Source organism: Magnolia sinica, chromosome 17 (assembly GCF_029962835.1).
Source record: "Magnolia sinica isolate HGM2019 chromosome 17, MsV1, whole genome shotgun sequence".
In the NCBI taxonomy this organism is placed as follows: Eukaryota; Viridiplantae; Streptophyta; class Magnoliopsida; order Magnoliales; family Magnoliaceae; genus Magnolia; species Magnolia sinica.
The window spans coordinates 6,565,817-6,584,106 of NC_080589.1; the positions used below are offsets into that span (position 1 = coordinate 6,565,817).

Genomic DNA, 18,290 nt, shown 5'->3' on the forward strand with positions numbered 1-18,290 from the left:
GAATCTTGAAAAATAACTAGGTTGGTTGGCTAAAGTAGCTTCTCCTACCCCAAAATCATATAAGGTATGTTAAGTAACTAATTTTGGTTTGGAAGATATTCTTGTTAAATGAATAAAGAAAAAAAATGAAAAAAAGAGAGAAATTTTTTTCATATATTTATATATACATATTTATATAAATATGTATTAGAGAATATTGTAGGTAGAATAAAGTTCTCCATGTAAATTTTTAAAAAAATAAAAATAAAAATTTATAGAGTGCCATAGACTACAGTTATGTCTACGATTTTAATCCGTAGCTATAGGTAAAAATACCTTCGATATATATCGAAGGTCTTTCGATATTATCGAAAATGTCCATGACTGTCCAGCGAGTTAGCATAAAAAATGCTGTAATTTCCGATACACTATAGCTGCGGATTATAACCGCAACCATAAACGTAGTGTTTTTTTTTTTTTTTTTGCTGTGTTGCTTTTGTGGGTCCCATCATGAGGTCTGTATTATATCCAAACCGTCCATCTATTTGGAGAGATCATATTAAGGCTTGAGACAAAAAATAAGACAGATCTAACTATCAAGTGGACCACACGGTAAAAGGCAGTGGGGAATTGAACGTCTACCATTGAAACCCTTTTAGGGGTTACAGAAGTTTTGGATCATTATGAAATTAGTTTTTCCTCTTCTTACAGGTCTTTGTGACCCTATGAAGGAACTTAGACGGGGAGGATTTCTCGCAAACATCACAGTGGGCCCCCTAAAAGTTTTTAATGGTCGACACTCATTCAACACTGTTTCCTGTAATGTGGTACATTTGAGATGTGGATATACCTCATTTTTGGTCTCTTATCATAAAATGATCTGGAAAAATATATGGACGGCATGGATTAAAATCATACATCATGGTAGGCCCACAGACCACCGAACATCCGCCATTGGCTGGTGGCAGGTGGAGTACCTAATCCGTTTCCGTGAAAGGAGGGGTATTTTCGTCCTCAAATTATCTGTCCGTACGAGCAGGTCTAAGTTGCAACACAAAGTTTGTATTCTTTCATAAAAACAGCTGCATAAAAGGTGGGGTCCACAGTCCTAAATTTCTCGTGGACATTCCTCGTCACCTCACATCTTATTTTAAAGGCGTTTGGATTTCCTTTGACCCGGATTCCGTACTGCACCTGCCAGTAGCAGGGACTCTGTGGAGCCCACCGTGATGTATGTGTTTTATCCATGCCGTACGTCCATTTTTTCCATATCATCTTAAGATATGAATATGAACCCAAAAACGTAGAAGATTCAAGGCTCAAGTGAAAAACACAGTGGGGATTGAACGCCCACATTTAAAAACTTCCTGGGAGCCGCACAAGTTTTGATCTGGCTGATATTGGATTTTTCCCTTCTTCCAGGTCCATGTGACCTTATCAACAAGCTGCTGGATGTCATATAAAGATCACGGTGCATCCCAAGAGCGTTTAAACGCTGGCACCATTACACCACTTTGCAAATAAACATCACGGTGAGTCCCAAGAACATTTAAACGGTGGCATCATTATCATCACTGCTTCTTGTGGTGTGGTCCACTTGAGCATTGGATCTGCCTCATTTTTGGGCTTCTGCTATAAAATGATCTGACAAGATGAATGGCTCGGATAAAATCCAAACATCATGATGGGCCTCACAAAGCACCTACCAAGACCAAGTCCTGCCCCTCCCAAGATGCAATCTGCATCAGATTTTCTCCCACCTGGATGGACTCGGTCCAAACAAGGGCTCTATTCTAATGCAACCCCACCAAAAGCAGCAGTGACAAAGACGCCCAACATTGGGGCTTTCTTGGGCCCACCGTCATGTTTATTCGCCATCCAACTGTTCATGAAGGTCACATGGACGTGGATAAAGGGAAACCATACAATGTATGATCACCTTATCCAAACTTCTACCAGTCCCAGGAGAATTTTAAGGGTGGCCGTTCAATCCATGCTATTTGGTCCACTTGACCCTTGGATCTGTACCATTGCTTGTGGTTAGGGCTGTACACGAACCGAGTTAGCTCAGTTAGCTCGCTAGACTCAACTCGAAAAAGCTCGTTTCAACTCGGTTTGAAACTGAGTTCGAGCCAAGGCGAGCTGATTTTTTGAGCTTGAAAAAATTTCGAACCGAGTTCGAGCTTGCCCGAGCTCGACTCGACTCGGATCGAACCCAGCTCGAATCGAACTCAGATAGAACCAGTTCGGTGACTCGGTTACTTTGATGTTGATGTTGCTCACCAAGTGTTTGATGAAATGACTCAACAAAGTATGGCTGGTGGCAAAGAAGGTATGTATATGAAACAAATACCTTTTTTTCTTGATTTTTATGTTGCTTAGAAGGTATTTGATGAAATACCTATAAAACCACTGCTGTTGTTTTACATTCAATGAAATTTTGAAAGTGCAATCCATATGTTTGTGAAAATGCTACATAAGAGAACTTAACTCAATCTTGACTCGAACTGGCCTGAGCTGCTGACCAAGCCGAGCCGAGCTGGCCAGTCAGGCTCGAGGACCGAGCCGAGCCAAGTTCAAGCTAGGGTCAGCAAGTGGCTGAGCCGAGTCGAGTTGTGCCCAGCTTGGCTTGGTTTAACTATTGTACACCTCTGCTCCTCCTTTTCCGGACATGCCACTTGGGTAAGACACCACTTGAATCACGGTTCATCCTTTCATCCTGATTTTTTGGTCATGGACATAAATTAGAATTATCCATATAATGGTTGGATTGGATCTTAAATACACATCATGATGGAGCTCACAAAAATAAAGGGTGAGTGTCCCCATGAGAGCTGTTTCACATCACGGTTGCCATCTCGAGGAGGGAGGAGATTAGGTGAGACCCAGGCCTCACCCAAGACTGTGTGGCCCATACCGTGGTGCCCTCCTTGATGTGCATATTCTGTATTCGCACCCTTTATTGATTTTTTCAAATTTATTATCCCGAAAATGAATGAATATAATTTTCAGGTGGACCATACCATTGGAAACAACTGTGATTGAATATTAATTGGCCACAAAAGTTTTGGATCAAGCTGATATTTGTTGCTTCCCTTCATATAGGATTACATGACCTTATCATCAGATTGGATTGAAAATAAACACTACAAAAACATTAATGTGCACCCTAAAAAGTTTGCAATGGTAGGGTGTTCAATTATCACTGTTTCCTAGAGTATGGGCCTCAATCCAAATGGTTAAGATCATTGGTTGTGGGAGATTATTTTGGACCATAGCTCAACTGTGACGATTAGCCCATGCAAAAATTAGCACTATCTACTCATCAGGTGCGCCACACCATAGAAAACAATGTTTAGCCATCTATAAATACCAAAATATAAAGAGTTTTCAACTCGATGGTGGTGGATATGGCTGATTTTTCCACAAGGTGTTAGATGTTGGAATCTGTTGGGTGGACACTGGACAGTAGCTTACAGTATTAGTGGTTGGACTTGAGACCCTCCAACTTAAATGTTCCTAATACATCTGTTAATCATGTGGGTCACACATGCACAGAAACACACATTTGGAAGAACGAAACAAACAACTACCCTCAGGATGGAATGGCATATAGATTGGCCTGATTTTTGGGCCCATAACTAAATGTCATCAACACAAAACATGAGGTGCATTTTCAACCGTTCATGGCAGGTAACTTCCAACCTATAACGTGCGTGGAACATTTGGAAGTTATTAACTGGGCAGATTTATCATCCAAGCATTTCTCATACACGTTAGCAACGTCCCCAAAACTCTTTAAATGACACATGGGATGACCCATCATCAGATTTAAACCATCCATTCATTCATACAAAGGGCCTAAGCATCTGATCAATAACATAGAAAATTGATGGTCAAGATTAAGCAGAGATGTAAAATAGGTCCAAACATCATCTTGAAACATCTATTTGATAGTTCTCACTTTGTATTGCTTATGATTCCAAAGTGCTTGGTTTGGTTTAATGATTCTAACCATGCGATTTATAATCTTGATTTATGGCTAATAAAAAATGGACAGTTGTAACAAACTGGCCACATTCAAAGGGTTAGGATCATATGATCAGTGTGATTCTTGCACCATGGCTTGCTCCTGATGGTACTATTGAACAAACCGTGTCCCGACGGATGCTTAAGCATCCCACATGTCATTCACATTAGAGTTTTATTAACAGGATGGACCGTTGGATTCGTGGGTCCGCTCCCTCTTTCCTGGCCCTGAATTCCCAAAATGGCCCCACTAATGATAAAATAAATAAATAAATTTCTCTTCTATCCATTACAACATTAGATGAATTTGACCTCATGTAGCAGTAGGTGATTTTCGGCCATTTTTAGTGTTTGAAAACTCTACATTGAAGACACTGATTGCATTTCGATGAAGTCGGGCCAACTACAAAATCAGTTCCTAAAATTATCGAAATGACCATGATGTAGATCTTACCAAAGGCGATTCTCGATGACAACAGAAACAATGCCTTTCAGCATCTCCTGCAAAGAGACATGATCATGCTCCTGAGCATCTTTAGGCGTCATAACCATTCTTAAGAAGATGAGCATGTACTTCAAATGAGGATTGCTAGTAGCATTGGCACCGCATCATGACATGTGGTGTGCATCTACAACATCCGAATAATTCATCTAGCCTAGCAGGCCACATCATGGATGGACCATAGTCCTAAATCCATTCCGGTTAGATGATCCTAACCATTTGATCATAGTGGTTTTGAGAGAAGGATAAGTTGAAAATAGACAAATGGTTCCCATTCATTCTACTACTTAGGATCATCTGATCAGTGTGACTTTTTGGTTATGGCCCACCATGAGGTACCCCACCAGATGAGCTTCAGGATGTCATATGTGTATGTCTGTGCTACACGTCCTCGTGGAGCACAAGTGATGCTAGTGTTTCTCACTATAGAGATGTTACCAGAGAGTGGTCCTTGAGACCGAGAGAGAGCACCAACGGCCTAGATGAACCACAGCTACTGCAAAACCAAAACAAAGCATGTAAATTAGCAGAACCCAGCTAGTTTGAGGTATCTAAATGAGCAAACATGCCATCTTTGGAAATAAAGGCAGATTCTCTAGGCTCATCTTTTTCTAGGAAGGATCGTGTGGGTGGTATGGTAACTTTTGCCGTCTACCGAAATTTCAATCCTCCAATTCAGCCTTCTCCACCATGGATCAATACTCGACCAACTCGGATGTGACTTGTCCAAGTCAACTCAACTCGGTTGAGTCAGCTCCAGTTCAGCACCAGGAGTCGAACTGAAAATAGAGGTGACTCGGCCCAACTCTTCTGAATCACCCCTTGACACGGATGAATCACAACTTCACTCGGAACTGAATGAGTCAGTCTGAGTCCTGGAGTCTTAAAACCTTGCTCTCCACCATATGGAATTTATGTCAATAAAATCAAGTGCAAAAGTGTACCTTATGTGCTCGATCAGTTGGCGTGCGCATGCTACCAGCATCGGCTGCAAGCACCATGATTTTACAAGTATCAAGATTTTTTGTCCCCAAAAACAAGAAAATACAACAGCAGATATGTGGTCGCAGTACCTCATCTCGTTTACCAAATATAACTGACACATTGAAAGTTGGATTGACTGACATGCCTTCTTCCTTCCTAGCACATGAAAATGGTAAGTTCACAGTCAAATGAGTTTAATGGAATTGTTTGAAGAGTTGACAAGGACTCCAGAGGACGAGGAATTATAGACTTTGATGAGACATGATTCTGAACATCAAGGACTGTGATTTTTATCATTATGAACTCCTTGATCTGATAGGACCTGCAATGGATGAAGGAAGACTAGGAATTCTTCCGGATTGTGAGTTCCCAACCCTTCAATCACAGGCTTGCTCATAGACGGTTAAGGCGAAGATGAAACAACAGCCCAAACTCAATGACAAAAAAGAAAAAAGAAAAAAAGAACTATAGCAGTTATGGAGTCGGATACTTGTAACATGGTCATACTTGTAAGTAGTTACCAATCTTTGTTGTGATTGTCTCCTGAGAATTTGCATTTTAAGGATCTGCCGAACCGGATCCTTGTTATACTTGACACCCATATGCATACTCGGCTAACATAGGAAAATAGTCCAACAATCAAAGGCTTAATAATTTTCCAGCCTGAGATATTTTTACGAATCATCTATCCGCTGCAGGGCCTATCAGATCAAAGGTTTGAATCACTGCACCATGGTCCCAAACGTACAAAATCATTTATTCATAGGCCCGGTTTGGAATGGGATTGAATTCTGTAGAAAATGTTAGCCTTTCTGTAAAAATGTTGGGAACCAAAAAAAAAAAGAAAAAAAGAGGAAGGGTAAAATGTTCAATGTCAAAAGAAAATAAGAGGTACTACAAAAAAATCATAACCCAATGGACATTAGTCAAAAAGAATTCTGAGGTGTGGGAACTCCCAGTTTCTCGAGATATTGGAAGGAGATGGTGGAAAGTGAAGAATGAAAGAGCATCGCAGCCATCAAGTGGAAGATGAACTGAGCCAGAGTATCTCAGCCATCAAGTGGAAGATGCACCGGGTCAGATATCAGTGAGATTCACCACTTTGTATTACTAACGATTCCGAAGTGCTGGGTTTAATGATTCTAACCATGTGATTTATGGCTCGTAAAAAATGGACAGTTGTAACAAACTGGCCCCATTCGAAGTGTTAGGATCATATGATCAGTGTTATTCTTACCCCATGGCTTGCTCCCAATGGTACTATTGAACAAACCATCCCGTCTGATGCTTAGGCATGTCACTCACACACATACAAAATCCATATTTTATAATCTATGCACATTAGGGTTCTATTACCGGAATGGGCTAGTGGATTTGTGGGTCACCTCCCTCTTACCTGGCCGTCAATTCCCAAATGGCCCCACCAATGATCAAATAAATAAATTTCTCTTCTATCTATTACAAAATTAGATGAATTTGACCTCATGTAGTAGCCAGTGATTTTCGGCCATTTAGTGTTTGAAATCCAGCCCACCTGGTAATGGAGACGTATTGAGCTATGAATAAGGGGGAGATGAACTTGATCCTCTTTGGTCAAGTGGGATCGGGTAACTAAAATGATGTGGAAGCTCGGGCTCCTATTGAAGATTGGAGGATCTTTGCTGACTTTTTATATATATATATATACTTTGGTAAAAGGACTCCTACAATATATTCAGGTTCAATTGATTCTGGACCATGGAGATCATCTTCGTGAAAAACAAGATTGGCAACTTCCTGTCAAGAATAGATGCTTTGCATTGCTATGTATTACAAAAAGGCCAGTGACAGAGCGGACTCCCTTGCAGAAGAGGGGAGAGTCAAAATGGTTGCTTTATATGGCAAATCTTTTTGTTGCCCATGATGCATGTATTTTCCTTTCTATAAGGGAAAAAAACATCATTCATAAAAACTAGGGGTATGCGATGTGCAATGTACGTGGAGGGATGGTAGGGAAGAAAAGGTAAAGGAGAGAGGCAGAGGGAAAGGCTGCAGCTACACGCTATAGACTGGGGAAGGACGGTTTTCAACAGTGGGTGACCCAACCCCACCTTTTCCAGAGCAACGCCTACTCAAGTTTTAGATCTACCTCACTTTCAGGCCGACAACCTAAAATGAGGTAGCACAATAGATGGATGGGGTGGATTTCATATAACTACCATGGTGGGAACAATACAACCTTTGTTGCACGGCTCCCTAATAGTGCCGTCGGGGTGAGCTACACATAAAGAAGAAGAGAGTAGGCTACTCGCATGGAAGGATATGTTGTAGGTAAAATCAAGGCCATTTAAAGGCATAGAGAGGGTGAAATCTAAAATATACGATGGATATAAAACATATTTTTCAGTTCCCAAAATAGTTCCAACTTTGTTCAAAATGTCTTCCTATAGCCTTTCAATATTCAAAGTTCTCTACCTTAGTAAAACTATTTGCGATGGTCCAAAAGCTAGCTGAATTATATATAGCGTAGATAACTAACCCGCTCCTAATCTCCAATTAAATTGGTCAAGGTAAACTCAAAATCTCTCCAGCATTAAGCACACATGTCATTCCATAGGCACCTCTAATGCATTGCAAAGCATTCCAACCGGGCACATATAATGGGCATCAGGTGGGCCTAACCTCATAGACAGGCTCACTGAAAACAGCTGGGTCCATTCATTAAACTAGATGTATGAAAACAATTAAATGTCTGAACACTGAATAAAGTTGCAACTACTCCACATTCAACATAGATGTGTAGCCATCCTAATGAGTGCACTGAGTTGACTATCATTAGGGGTGTACACGAACCGAGCTAGCTCGACTCGACTCGAAAAAGCTCGATTCGACTCAGTTTGAAGTTGAGTTCGAGCCAGGTCGAGTTGATTTTTTGAACTCGAAAATGAGTTCGAGCCAAGTTCGAGCAGGCCCTAGCTCGACTCAACTCGACTCAGATCAAATCCAACTCGAACCCAGCTCAAATCAAACTCGGATCGAACCAGTTTAGTGACTCGGTTACTTTGCCATTGATGTTGCTCACCTTGATAAAATGACTCAACGAAATGTGGCTGGTGGCAAGGAAGGTATGTACATGAAACAAATACCCTTTTTCTCTTTGTTTTTCTTGGTTTTTATGTTGCTCAGAAGGTGTTTGATATGCTGATGGAGTCCATGATGAGAGATGCCCACCTTTGATTTTTATAGGACCGTCTGTAATTATTTTAAGAAATCTACTCCAACCATTAGATGAGACACCAAAATTTAGGCATTGGGCCAAAAAAAAAAGGTCCATATGAAATTCACATCAGCCATATTGAGAAAAATAATTTAGAGGATAAGCATTACCTTGTATACTATTTTTAATTGTGCGGTCCACTTGAATCATGGATCAAGCTAATTTTTGAGCCCTTCTATGATATTGGAACATGCTTGATAGTTGGCGTGGTTTTCACATGAGCATTAAAATGGCACGGCGAGAGCCACCTATTGCTTTATCCTCATTGAGAAACTCATGCGAAACTTATTTTAAAAGGGGACTATAAATTGTAGTACTAATACATGTCATCATTATGATTTTATCATAATTGTTTAAACATGTAATTTAATAGTAAAATACAATGTAATAAGAGTTAAGTAAAAGAATTTATAATTAATTATTACAATTTTATATAATATTGCTGTGAAATTTTCTCATTCGAATGTGATTAGAAAAATTTGGGTGATTTTTATTTATTTATTTTATAGTTGGAAATATATTTCTCAACCATGATATCTACAACTGTCCACTCTAAAAATAAAGCCCATATTATGGACTCTGCTTGTAAAATGTGGCTAAAAATTTTTGGGTGAATTTTATTTATTTATTTATATACAGTTAGCAAACAGTTAAAAATTGTAAATGCAGCATGTGTTAAGCCAGGATAGTCATACTAAATTATGAAAACCTCAAAGTCATAATATCAAAATCAGATTGGTTGAAGAATCCTAACCATTAATTAGTGGACACATTTTTTATTTTTTTTTAAGAACCATAGGATATTTCTCATTTAAACCTCCATTAAGTACACATCAAACCCATGGTGAGATGGCATAATCTTTCATCTAAAATGGGACCGATGTTTAATTTAAACTTCTTCTATTCCCGTATGCAATTTTATAAGTAATCTCCCAGATACTGTGTATCATCCATCACCTTATGCTAGAGTATAAAAGTTTTTCTCAACGGTTCCTCTGCAAGAGTCCCGGTAGATAAGGTTTTCTTTCTTCTTTTTTTTTTTCTTGTTTCTTTTTTTATTTTAAACGAACGCACACTCACACCACCACCTATGGATACTCGATCCCTTGACCGCGTGTTGTCCCTTGACCGGGTGTTGAAACTCCCTAGAGTCTACCACCCAAGCAGGATCCCCGGTATATAAGTTTGTTTCACAAGTAATTCGGCAGCATAAATAAGTCGTGGAATTCATTCACTTGCTTCTACAAGATTGCCAGTGTGGGGCCCACCTAATGAGTTTAAGGGACGGTTGAAAAGGAATGACCCATGGTTCAAACTCCAAATGGAATGCACGCACGTGTGGCCTGACAGATGAGTGGGAGAGCCGATTGAGTAAACTCTGTGGGCCCATCATATATGTATATGTCTTATCCATGCTGTAAATCTGTTTTATCTGATCATTATAGGCATGTATAAAAAATCGAATCATATCCAAAGTTCAGGTGGACCACACCAAATGGAACAGCAGGAAGAATGATGTTTCCTGTGGTATGGTCCACCTGAGCTTTGGATATGCTTCAATTTTAGGTTTATCCCCTAAAATGATGAGATAAAACAGATGGACAGAGTAGATGGGACACATAAATTCCCTGTGGGCCCCACAGAGACACAATCCGCTCTCGATGAGTGGACCAGCTCGATTCCGAAACTGGGGCATCTCCACGTTGGGTCCCACCTGATGAGCAGATGTAGCACACGTGTGCACTCACACGAGTGCAACTCTGATTTCTCTCCTCTCTGCATGCATTTTCATGAATAAACGAACTCCAAAAACAACAGCTTTTTCTCGAATTCTCGTTTTTCATCGCAGCATATGGCGATTCTGAGAAAAGCCCATCTTCTTCTCGGCCTCATCGCTCTCCTTTTCCTCTCCATCGCATCTGCAGACGTTTTTTAAAATAAACCCATGAGGATTATTTTATTTTTTTAAAAAATAAAATATCAGGCTGATCAAATCCCTGAGTGGGCCAGATCAGTATGCATAGACAGTGTTGGCCATCCATGGATTACAACAGTGTGGCCTACCTGATTCATGGAAAGACCTGACTTTTATCTCAGGTGACCTTCATGTTGGGCCCTATTGTTAACATGATACTGATGTCTTACACAAGCGGCATATCCGTACAAGGAGGATACTGTACCACAAGCAGTGGTACATATCGAAGGGTCAAGTCGACCAAATAGCACGGATTGAACGCCCACCCATCAAATTTATCTGGGACTGGCGGAAGTTTGGATAAGCTGATCATATTTGTGTGCTTTTCCTTTATCTATGTCAATGTGACTTTCATGAATAGTTGGATTGGCAAATAAACATTATGGTGGGCCCAAGAAAGCCCCAATGCTGGGCGTCTTTATCACTAATGCTTTCAGCGGGGTTGCATTAGCCCTTGCTTGGACCAAGTCCAACCAGGAGGGAGAAAATCGGATGCGGATTGCATCCTCGGAGGGGCAGGAATTGGTCTTAGCAGGGGCTCAGTGAGTAGGGTTGTACATCGAGCTCAGTCGTGTCGAGGTGGGCTAAGCTTGGCTTGACTCTGCCATGCTCTTCTTGAGCTCGACTTTGAGCTTACCATTGGAACTTGGCTTGTTTGCCAAAACTTTCGAGTCAAGCTCGAGGCGAGCTGGTGGATCGAGAGGAGGTGAGCTTACCTCGAGTCGAGTCAAGCTTGCTTCCAACCCGACCTAAGCTGTACCTGACCCAACCCACACCCGATTCAACCCAGCCACCCAACCGAACTGACCCAACCCGCACCCAACTCAACTGTTTTGCATTATGTGAAAATTTGAACATGCTCTTTACATGTTGCAGAAAATGTCGCATAGGCTCAAACTCGGCTCGAACTGTTGACCGAATCGAGCCGAGCTATCCAGTTAGACTTGAGGACCGAGCAGAGCCAAGTTCGAGCTTGGGTTAGCTGCTGGTCAAGCCAAGCCGAGTTGGGCCAAGCTCGACTTAATTTGACTCATGTGCAGCTATACGACTGACCATTTGCTATAATCTTGTATACGGGCAAAGCTTTCAATGGATCCCAGATCCACTAAGGTCAGTAAATCCCTGACTTGGGGGCTCATCATGATGTAGCTGCCTTATATCATGCCATCCATCCTATTTGGAGAAGAAATTCATTCTTAATCACACACACAACAATATCAGAATTAAAAGAAAGTGAAAAAATACAAACTACAAGTATATCCACATATTCACACCAATTCATTATGCTTAAAGGCAAAAAATAAAGAAGCGGCTCTCAATATAATAACGACTATTTGTCTTACTACATGATATATATCTTAACTCAAATGAACTATGGTTCATATAAAATTCTACGTGAAATTACGAAATTTTCCTTTGGATGAGCTGAGCTCTACCTGCAAAAGTGATGGATGGATGAACAATACACCTCTGATGGTCAAGTTCCACGGACCCTAACAACGTCCTACTTGAAGACTAATCATAGGCAATCTCCCGATGAGAATGGTGAATTTATAAAAGCCCATGCCAATGTAAAATTTGTGTGTTCACTATGTGAGGATTTTTTTATTTTTTATTTTTTAATGTAAAATTTGTGTGTTCTCTATGTGATTTATTTGTGTTTGATTTCGCATTATTTGACTGAATTTATATTTGCTTCCCAACGTCCTAACAATGATTTCCAAATCCTTTGGTCGGACTTTATTTTCCTAGCCTTTAATGGGAGAATATAACATCAAGGTATATTTGCTGCTCCGGAAACTTGAACTAAGACCTTTGCCTCTAATACTAAATCAAACAACCACTTAATGTAAAAGCTGGTAACCATGTCAAATGATCACCACTTTCTCTAGAAGCTCAAGGCTTCGGGAGAAGGCCTATCAATGCATATGAAGGGACTTTAACAATTGGTAGTCTACGGGGTCGCTTCTAACAACATGGCTGAGATTCACGCCGTTTATGATGGCTTGAAATTTTGTATTTCCTCCGGCCTGGACAGAGTTCTCCTCGAATCAAATTCTAGGTGGGTGGTGGATTGCATATCTGGGAAGTCCACTTGTGCCTAGAAATGGACTTATTGGCTGGCCAGGATCAACAGGCTCCTTCTTAGGGGATCCTTTCGGATCTCTCTCATCCCTAGAGAAGCCAACGGCCCTACAGACGGTCTAGCCAAAGAGGTCAACAGAACGCAGGCTGCTTTTTTGTTCCATGATGTCTCCTCCCTCCCTTGATTGATCAAGGGTCGCATTTTGTTAGATAAAGCTGGCCTTGGCTCATTGAGTGTGTCCAGGGGAGACAAATGTGTATAGGAAATGATAGGTGGGTCTGCTATTTTGTTGCATTGCCACCCGAATGTCTAGGTTGTTCTTTAAAAAAAAAAAAACAAAATTGGTAGTCATGATAGGGGACTCATCTGAGTCATATGCAACTGATCTGAGTAAATTTGAACCTGATAGGGATCAGTACAGTTGACTGACCCTGAACAAGTGGGGATGAGTTACCAGATTTAAAAGAAAATGAAGATAGATTTATATTCTACAATAATGTTTTTCACACACAAGTAGCGAAACACAAATAAGAAAAATCAAAATAACCTAAACCATTAAAACATGATGATCAAGAACTAGGACAGTAAGGAAAGTCGGTGAAGAACGTTTGGGTGATGGTGAGCAGGAGGAACAAAGCCGCGATTAAAGAAATAATAGACCATGGATTGGTGAAATAATCGCGCTTCAAGCTTGCCCACCACATGTTTCATTTGTTCTCGCAATGTTTTTGCACTTGGCCTTTTACATCCGAAAGACAGCTTCCCTCGAAATTATGGAATATCCCAATGCAGAGCTGGTTGAATAGATAGGCCACTTCATCATCGCTTCCCAGCAAATTATCAATGATCCCATTGCGATGGAGCAGCGCCACATCCTTGGACGTATTGACAAGGAAATCCATGAACATAAGGTAAATCGTGAAGCACAGATTGTTGCTTTTGGGATTATGATATTCTCAGTGAATGTCGAGACATTCTTAAGGTGTTCCAGAGCAAAGATAAGGTTTTGAGAAATAATTTTGGAATTATTTAGATTGGCAAGTCATTCTTTTTCTTTTTTTAAAATGTAAATTTCATGTTTTCTCAGTGTTTTGGTTGCGTTTGATTTCACCTTATTTAATTAAATTTGTATTTGCTTCTGCACACCCTATCATTAATTTCCTGATCCTTTGGCTAGACTTTATTTTCCTGGCATCCGGTGGGAGAATATAACATCTGAGGCATATTTGCTGCTATTGAAACTTGAACTAAGATCTTTCACTTTAATACTAAATCAAACAACCACTTAATGTAAAAGCCAGTACCATGTCGAATCACCACTTTCTCTAACAGACTATTTGATTTTTAAGTAAATGTGTAAAAGAGGTAATTATGACTAGCTTCACCTTTTAAAATGGGGAAAGAATTATGTCTCCAAAATCGGTCCAAAAAATTATGTTTTTGTTGATTTAAACTTGTGGGCCTTATCGTGATGTATGTGACTTATGTACACCATCCAACCTTTTTAACAGCACATTTTAGGGAATAAGTCCAAAAATGATGCAAATTCCAAGGTTGAGTGGGCTACACCTTAAGAAACAATGATTATAAAGATGTCAACGGTTGAAAGCTATTTTCTCCCTAAGGCACATATTGATGTTTATTTGTCACCCTACTTGCTCATAAGACACGGGGTCGTCATGGATAAAAGGAAAAAAAGAAAACAAAAATATCAGTTTGATCCAAAACTTCCAGGCAGAGCTGGTCCACTTGAGTTTTATATCTGCCTCATTTTTGGCTCATGCCCTGTAATGAGCTAGCTAAAGGGATGGACAGTGTAAATAAGACACGTATATCATGGTGGCCCCCACAAATGTAACATTTTTTGTCCAAGTGATTTGAGAGTGTATAACTGAAGGCTGCTATCAACGTTAACTTGAAAATATAGCTGAAAATTCAAAGGTAAATAATTATTAAAATTCAAACAGCCCCTAAAATCCTAGGGGGTCGTTTGGCACCTTGGATTGGAGGGGATTTGAGGGCTTTTAAATCCTTTGGTTGTTTGGCAGCATAGAATAACCGGGGGTTTTCAAATCCAGGGTGTTTCAAATCTACTCGTTGAGGGTGTTTGCAATCCATGGTGAGAGCTTGGAGTGCACCTAAAATCATTTCAATAGTTGCATGTGTAACATGTGTGTTAGTACACTATCATTCTATTGGGCACATGGCCTACTAATGATGATCAACACCATCCAAACACTATCCATGTAAATCAGCACCGTCTAAACATTGTCCATGTAAATCAATGATTACAAATTGTTGGTTAGTTGCTCAGACATGATCTAGTGCTTGTGGCCCATCCTAAACTTGGAATTTCATCATTTTTAAGCAAAACATATATTTCAGTGGGCTTACCACAACTATTGTATCAAAAATTACATATCTCACTAATTAGAGATATTAAAGTTAATTTAGCACTCCACGGCCAAACATGTTGGGAGGGTTTCAAATCCAAGGAGTTTCCAATCCAAGGGTTTCCAAATCCACACTCCCAAACAGGCCCAAGGCTTCAGAAGATGGCGTATCAATGTATAGAAAAGAACATTAACAATTGCCGACATGATCGATAGGCACGCCTCTCATCCGATGGAGTCATATGCAACTGATCCGGGTCAATTTAAACTTGATAGGGATCAGTACAGTTGACTGAACCTAAACGAGTAGGGATGAGTTACCAGATTTCAGGGCCTGTTTGATTTTTAAGTGCAGGTGTATGTAAATACCTGGAAATGGATAATTATTGCCGTTTCATCTGTTTTAATATTCATGGAAATTTCTGTCTGGGAAACAGGTTCAAAAGAAGTAGTTTAAATTTTTGGACCCCACGTTGATATATATGACATATATGTTCCGTCCATCCATTTTACCACAACATTTTGAGATATGAGATAAAAAAATGAGGTAGATCCAACACTCAACTGGCCCATACCAAAAGAAACAGTGGCCCAGGCAGTTTTTAACGGAAAGTGTTTGATTCACATTTGTTTGTAGCATGGTCCACTTGAGCTTTGGATATACCTTATTTTTTCGTTCATATCATAAATTCATCTGACATAATATATGAATGGTGTGGATATATATATAGCGACCCACAGATATTTTACATTATTCTCCATTTTTACAAAAAAATAAAAATAAAATAAAATAAATAAATGGAAAGAAGAAGAAGAAGAAGAAAGGCCCAAATCAAATATGGGAAAGAGTGCGGCAATTACATAAGGAAATAATTATTACCATTTACAGGGGCATTTCCTAGGGAATTGGAAAATGAAGATTTATATTCTACAGTAATATTTTTCACACACAAGTAGCGAAACACAAATGAGAAAAATCAAAATAATCTAAACCATTAAAACATGATGATCAAGAACTAGGACCGCCGTCGGTACTAATGAAGGATGGAGAAGACCGTTTGGGTGATGGTGAGCCCGAGGAGGATGAAAGCCGCAATCAAAGAAATGATAGTCCATGGATTGCTGAAATAATCGCGCATCAAGCTCGCCCGCCACATGTTCCGTTTGTTCTCGCAATGTTTTTGCACTCTGTCTTTTACATCGGAAAGATAGCTTCCCTCAAAATTATGGAATATCCCAATGCAGAGCCGGTTGAATAGATGGGCCACTTCATCATCGCTTCCCAGCAAATTATCAATGATCCCATTGCGATGGAGCAGCGCCACATCCTTGGACGTATTGACAAGGAAATCCATGAACATAAGGTAAGTCGTGAAGCAGATTGTTGCTTCTGGGTGGCATTGTTCGAATGCTACGAGGTTCCGAAAGAGAGTATCGCTGTGGTCATGTATCAACAAGAGCGGGATTTCCAACACCCCGTGGCTAAATTTCACCTTCAAGATGCTATTCGATTCCTCATTCTTCTTGAACTTGACCCCCGCAAGTTGGAGGTCAGTCGCACAAGGGATCATCTGCAGCAGTTTTTTTCTTTTTTCTTTTTTTTTTTTTGAACATGGGAGGAACATGAGTAGATTCTTCAACTTGTTGAGGACGTATTTGATGGTATTCGATTTCTCATTCTTCTTGAACTTGACCCCCACAAGTTGGAGGTCAGTCGCGAAAGGGATCATCTGCAGCGGTTTAGTAATAGGCAACGGGGCCTTATTTGAACATGGGAGGAACATGAGTAGATTCTTCAACTTGTTGAGGACGTATTTGATGATAGGATTGCACAAAAGGTTGTGCTCCTCCTTGCCATGATCAGTTGGGGTTGGTATCAAATGCGAGTGGAACAAATGGAGCAGATGATAGTAGGAATCTTTGATCTCGATTTTCTTATTCCTAGGCATGAATTCATCGAAGAAATAAAGGGCCATCTTCTCTAGTAAATGTGGTACGTTCACTGGACAAGCCATTTTGAAAATATTCTGCAGAAGGAAGAAAGGGATTTGATTTTCAAGGAGGAGCATATCATACCCTATCAGGGAATCCATCCCAATCGTACGAAATATCGGGTCTTCGAAGCCATTTGAATGGAAAAAGAACTTATCCATTGCAGAAATGAGACCGAGATCCTCGTTTTGCTTGAGCTCCTCCCATAGTTGCCTGCACAACTCCAGTTTATACATGAATGGAAGGAACCTGAGAAAGAACTCGACAATGAAGCAAGCATCGAGCACCACCATTTTCAGAAACTCTTTTCCCATAAGTGGGCCCACTTTCTCGGAGTAGCAACTTCGCGCTTTATCCTTCAATTCCTCAATCGCCTCGAGGTAATCCTCCAACAGATGGTCGGGATTGCGGGAGAGGAACGAATCTAGATACAACAATTTGTTCTCTTCCATGCCTTGTAGCCTCTCCTTCCCGTGATGGTATGGGCCGATCGACACCATCTTAGGCTCGTAAGCAACCTCATTTACTTGCCGGATTGTTTGTCGGACTATGTAGATGGTGGGTGGATCTCCACGTCTGAGCTTGGAAACGGATGCTTTGACCGATTCCATGATGGAATCGGCGAGTGCTTGCCTATCAGGGGTTAGGCAACTCGGTCTCGGGGAGGCGTTGGTCGATGTGTTCGCTCCCTCTTCTATTTCAGGCATCTTGAACGATGCAGCTATAGGCTCTGCGATTCGCGATACACTGATTTTAGTCCTTCGCTGCCGTTGGACATTTCTCATCACCTCACAGCTTATTTTAAAGGCGTTTGGATTTCCTTCCACCCGGATTCCGTACTGCACCTGCCAGTAGCAGGGACTCTATGGAGCCTACCGTGATGAATGTGTTTTATCCATGTCATCCGTTCATTTTTTTTATTTTTTTATATCATTTTATGATATGAATATGAACTAAAAAACGTAGAAGATTCAAGGCTCAAGTGAAAAAGACGGTGGGCATTTTGATGAAGCTGCTATTGGAATTTTCCTTCTTCCAGGTCCATATGACCTTAACAACGGGCTGATGGATGTCATATAAACGTCACGGTCAAT

General features: G+C 40.4%; 2 protein-coding genes across 2 annotated transcripts; both read right to left on the reverse strand.

Moving 5' to 3' along the window:
- Positions 1-4,250: 4,250 nt before the first annotated feature.
- Positions 4,251-5,679, reverse strand: LOC131231807 (uncharacterized; the record flags this gene model as incomplete). Its single annotated transcript, XM_058228113.1, has 4 exons — positions 4,251-4,509; positions 4,949-5,006; positions 5,455-5,498; positions 5,584-5,679. Coding segments are annotated over 4 exons (249 nt in total), but the record flags the coding sequence as incomplete, so codon positions are not given.
- Positions 5,680-16,080: 10,401 nt separating this feature from the next.
- On the reverse strand, positions 16,081-18,064 carry LOC131231808 (UPF0481 protein At3g47200-like). Its single transcript, XM_058228114.1, has one exon. It carries the CDS (start codon positions 17,979-17,981, stop codon positions 16,239-16,241), a length of 1,743 nt encoding a protein of 580 aa, XP_058084097.1. The 5' UTR covers positions 17,982-18,064; the 3' UTR covers positions 16,081-16,238.
- Between the last annotated feature and the right edge of the window lie 226 nt (positions 18,065-18,290).

Bases quoted from the DNA above. Each gene is read 5' to 3' on its own strand.
- LOC131231808 (XM_058228114.1), bottom strand. From the start codon at position 17,981: ATGAGAAATGTCCAACGGCAGCGAAGGACTAAAATCAGTGTATCGCGA.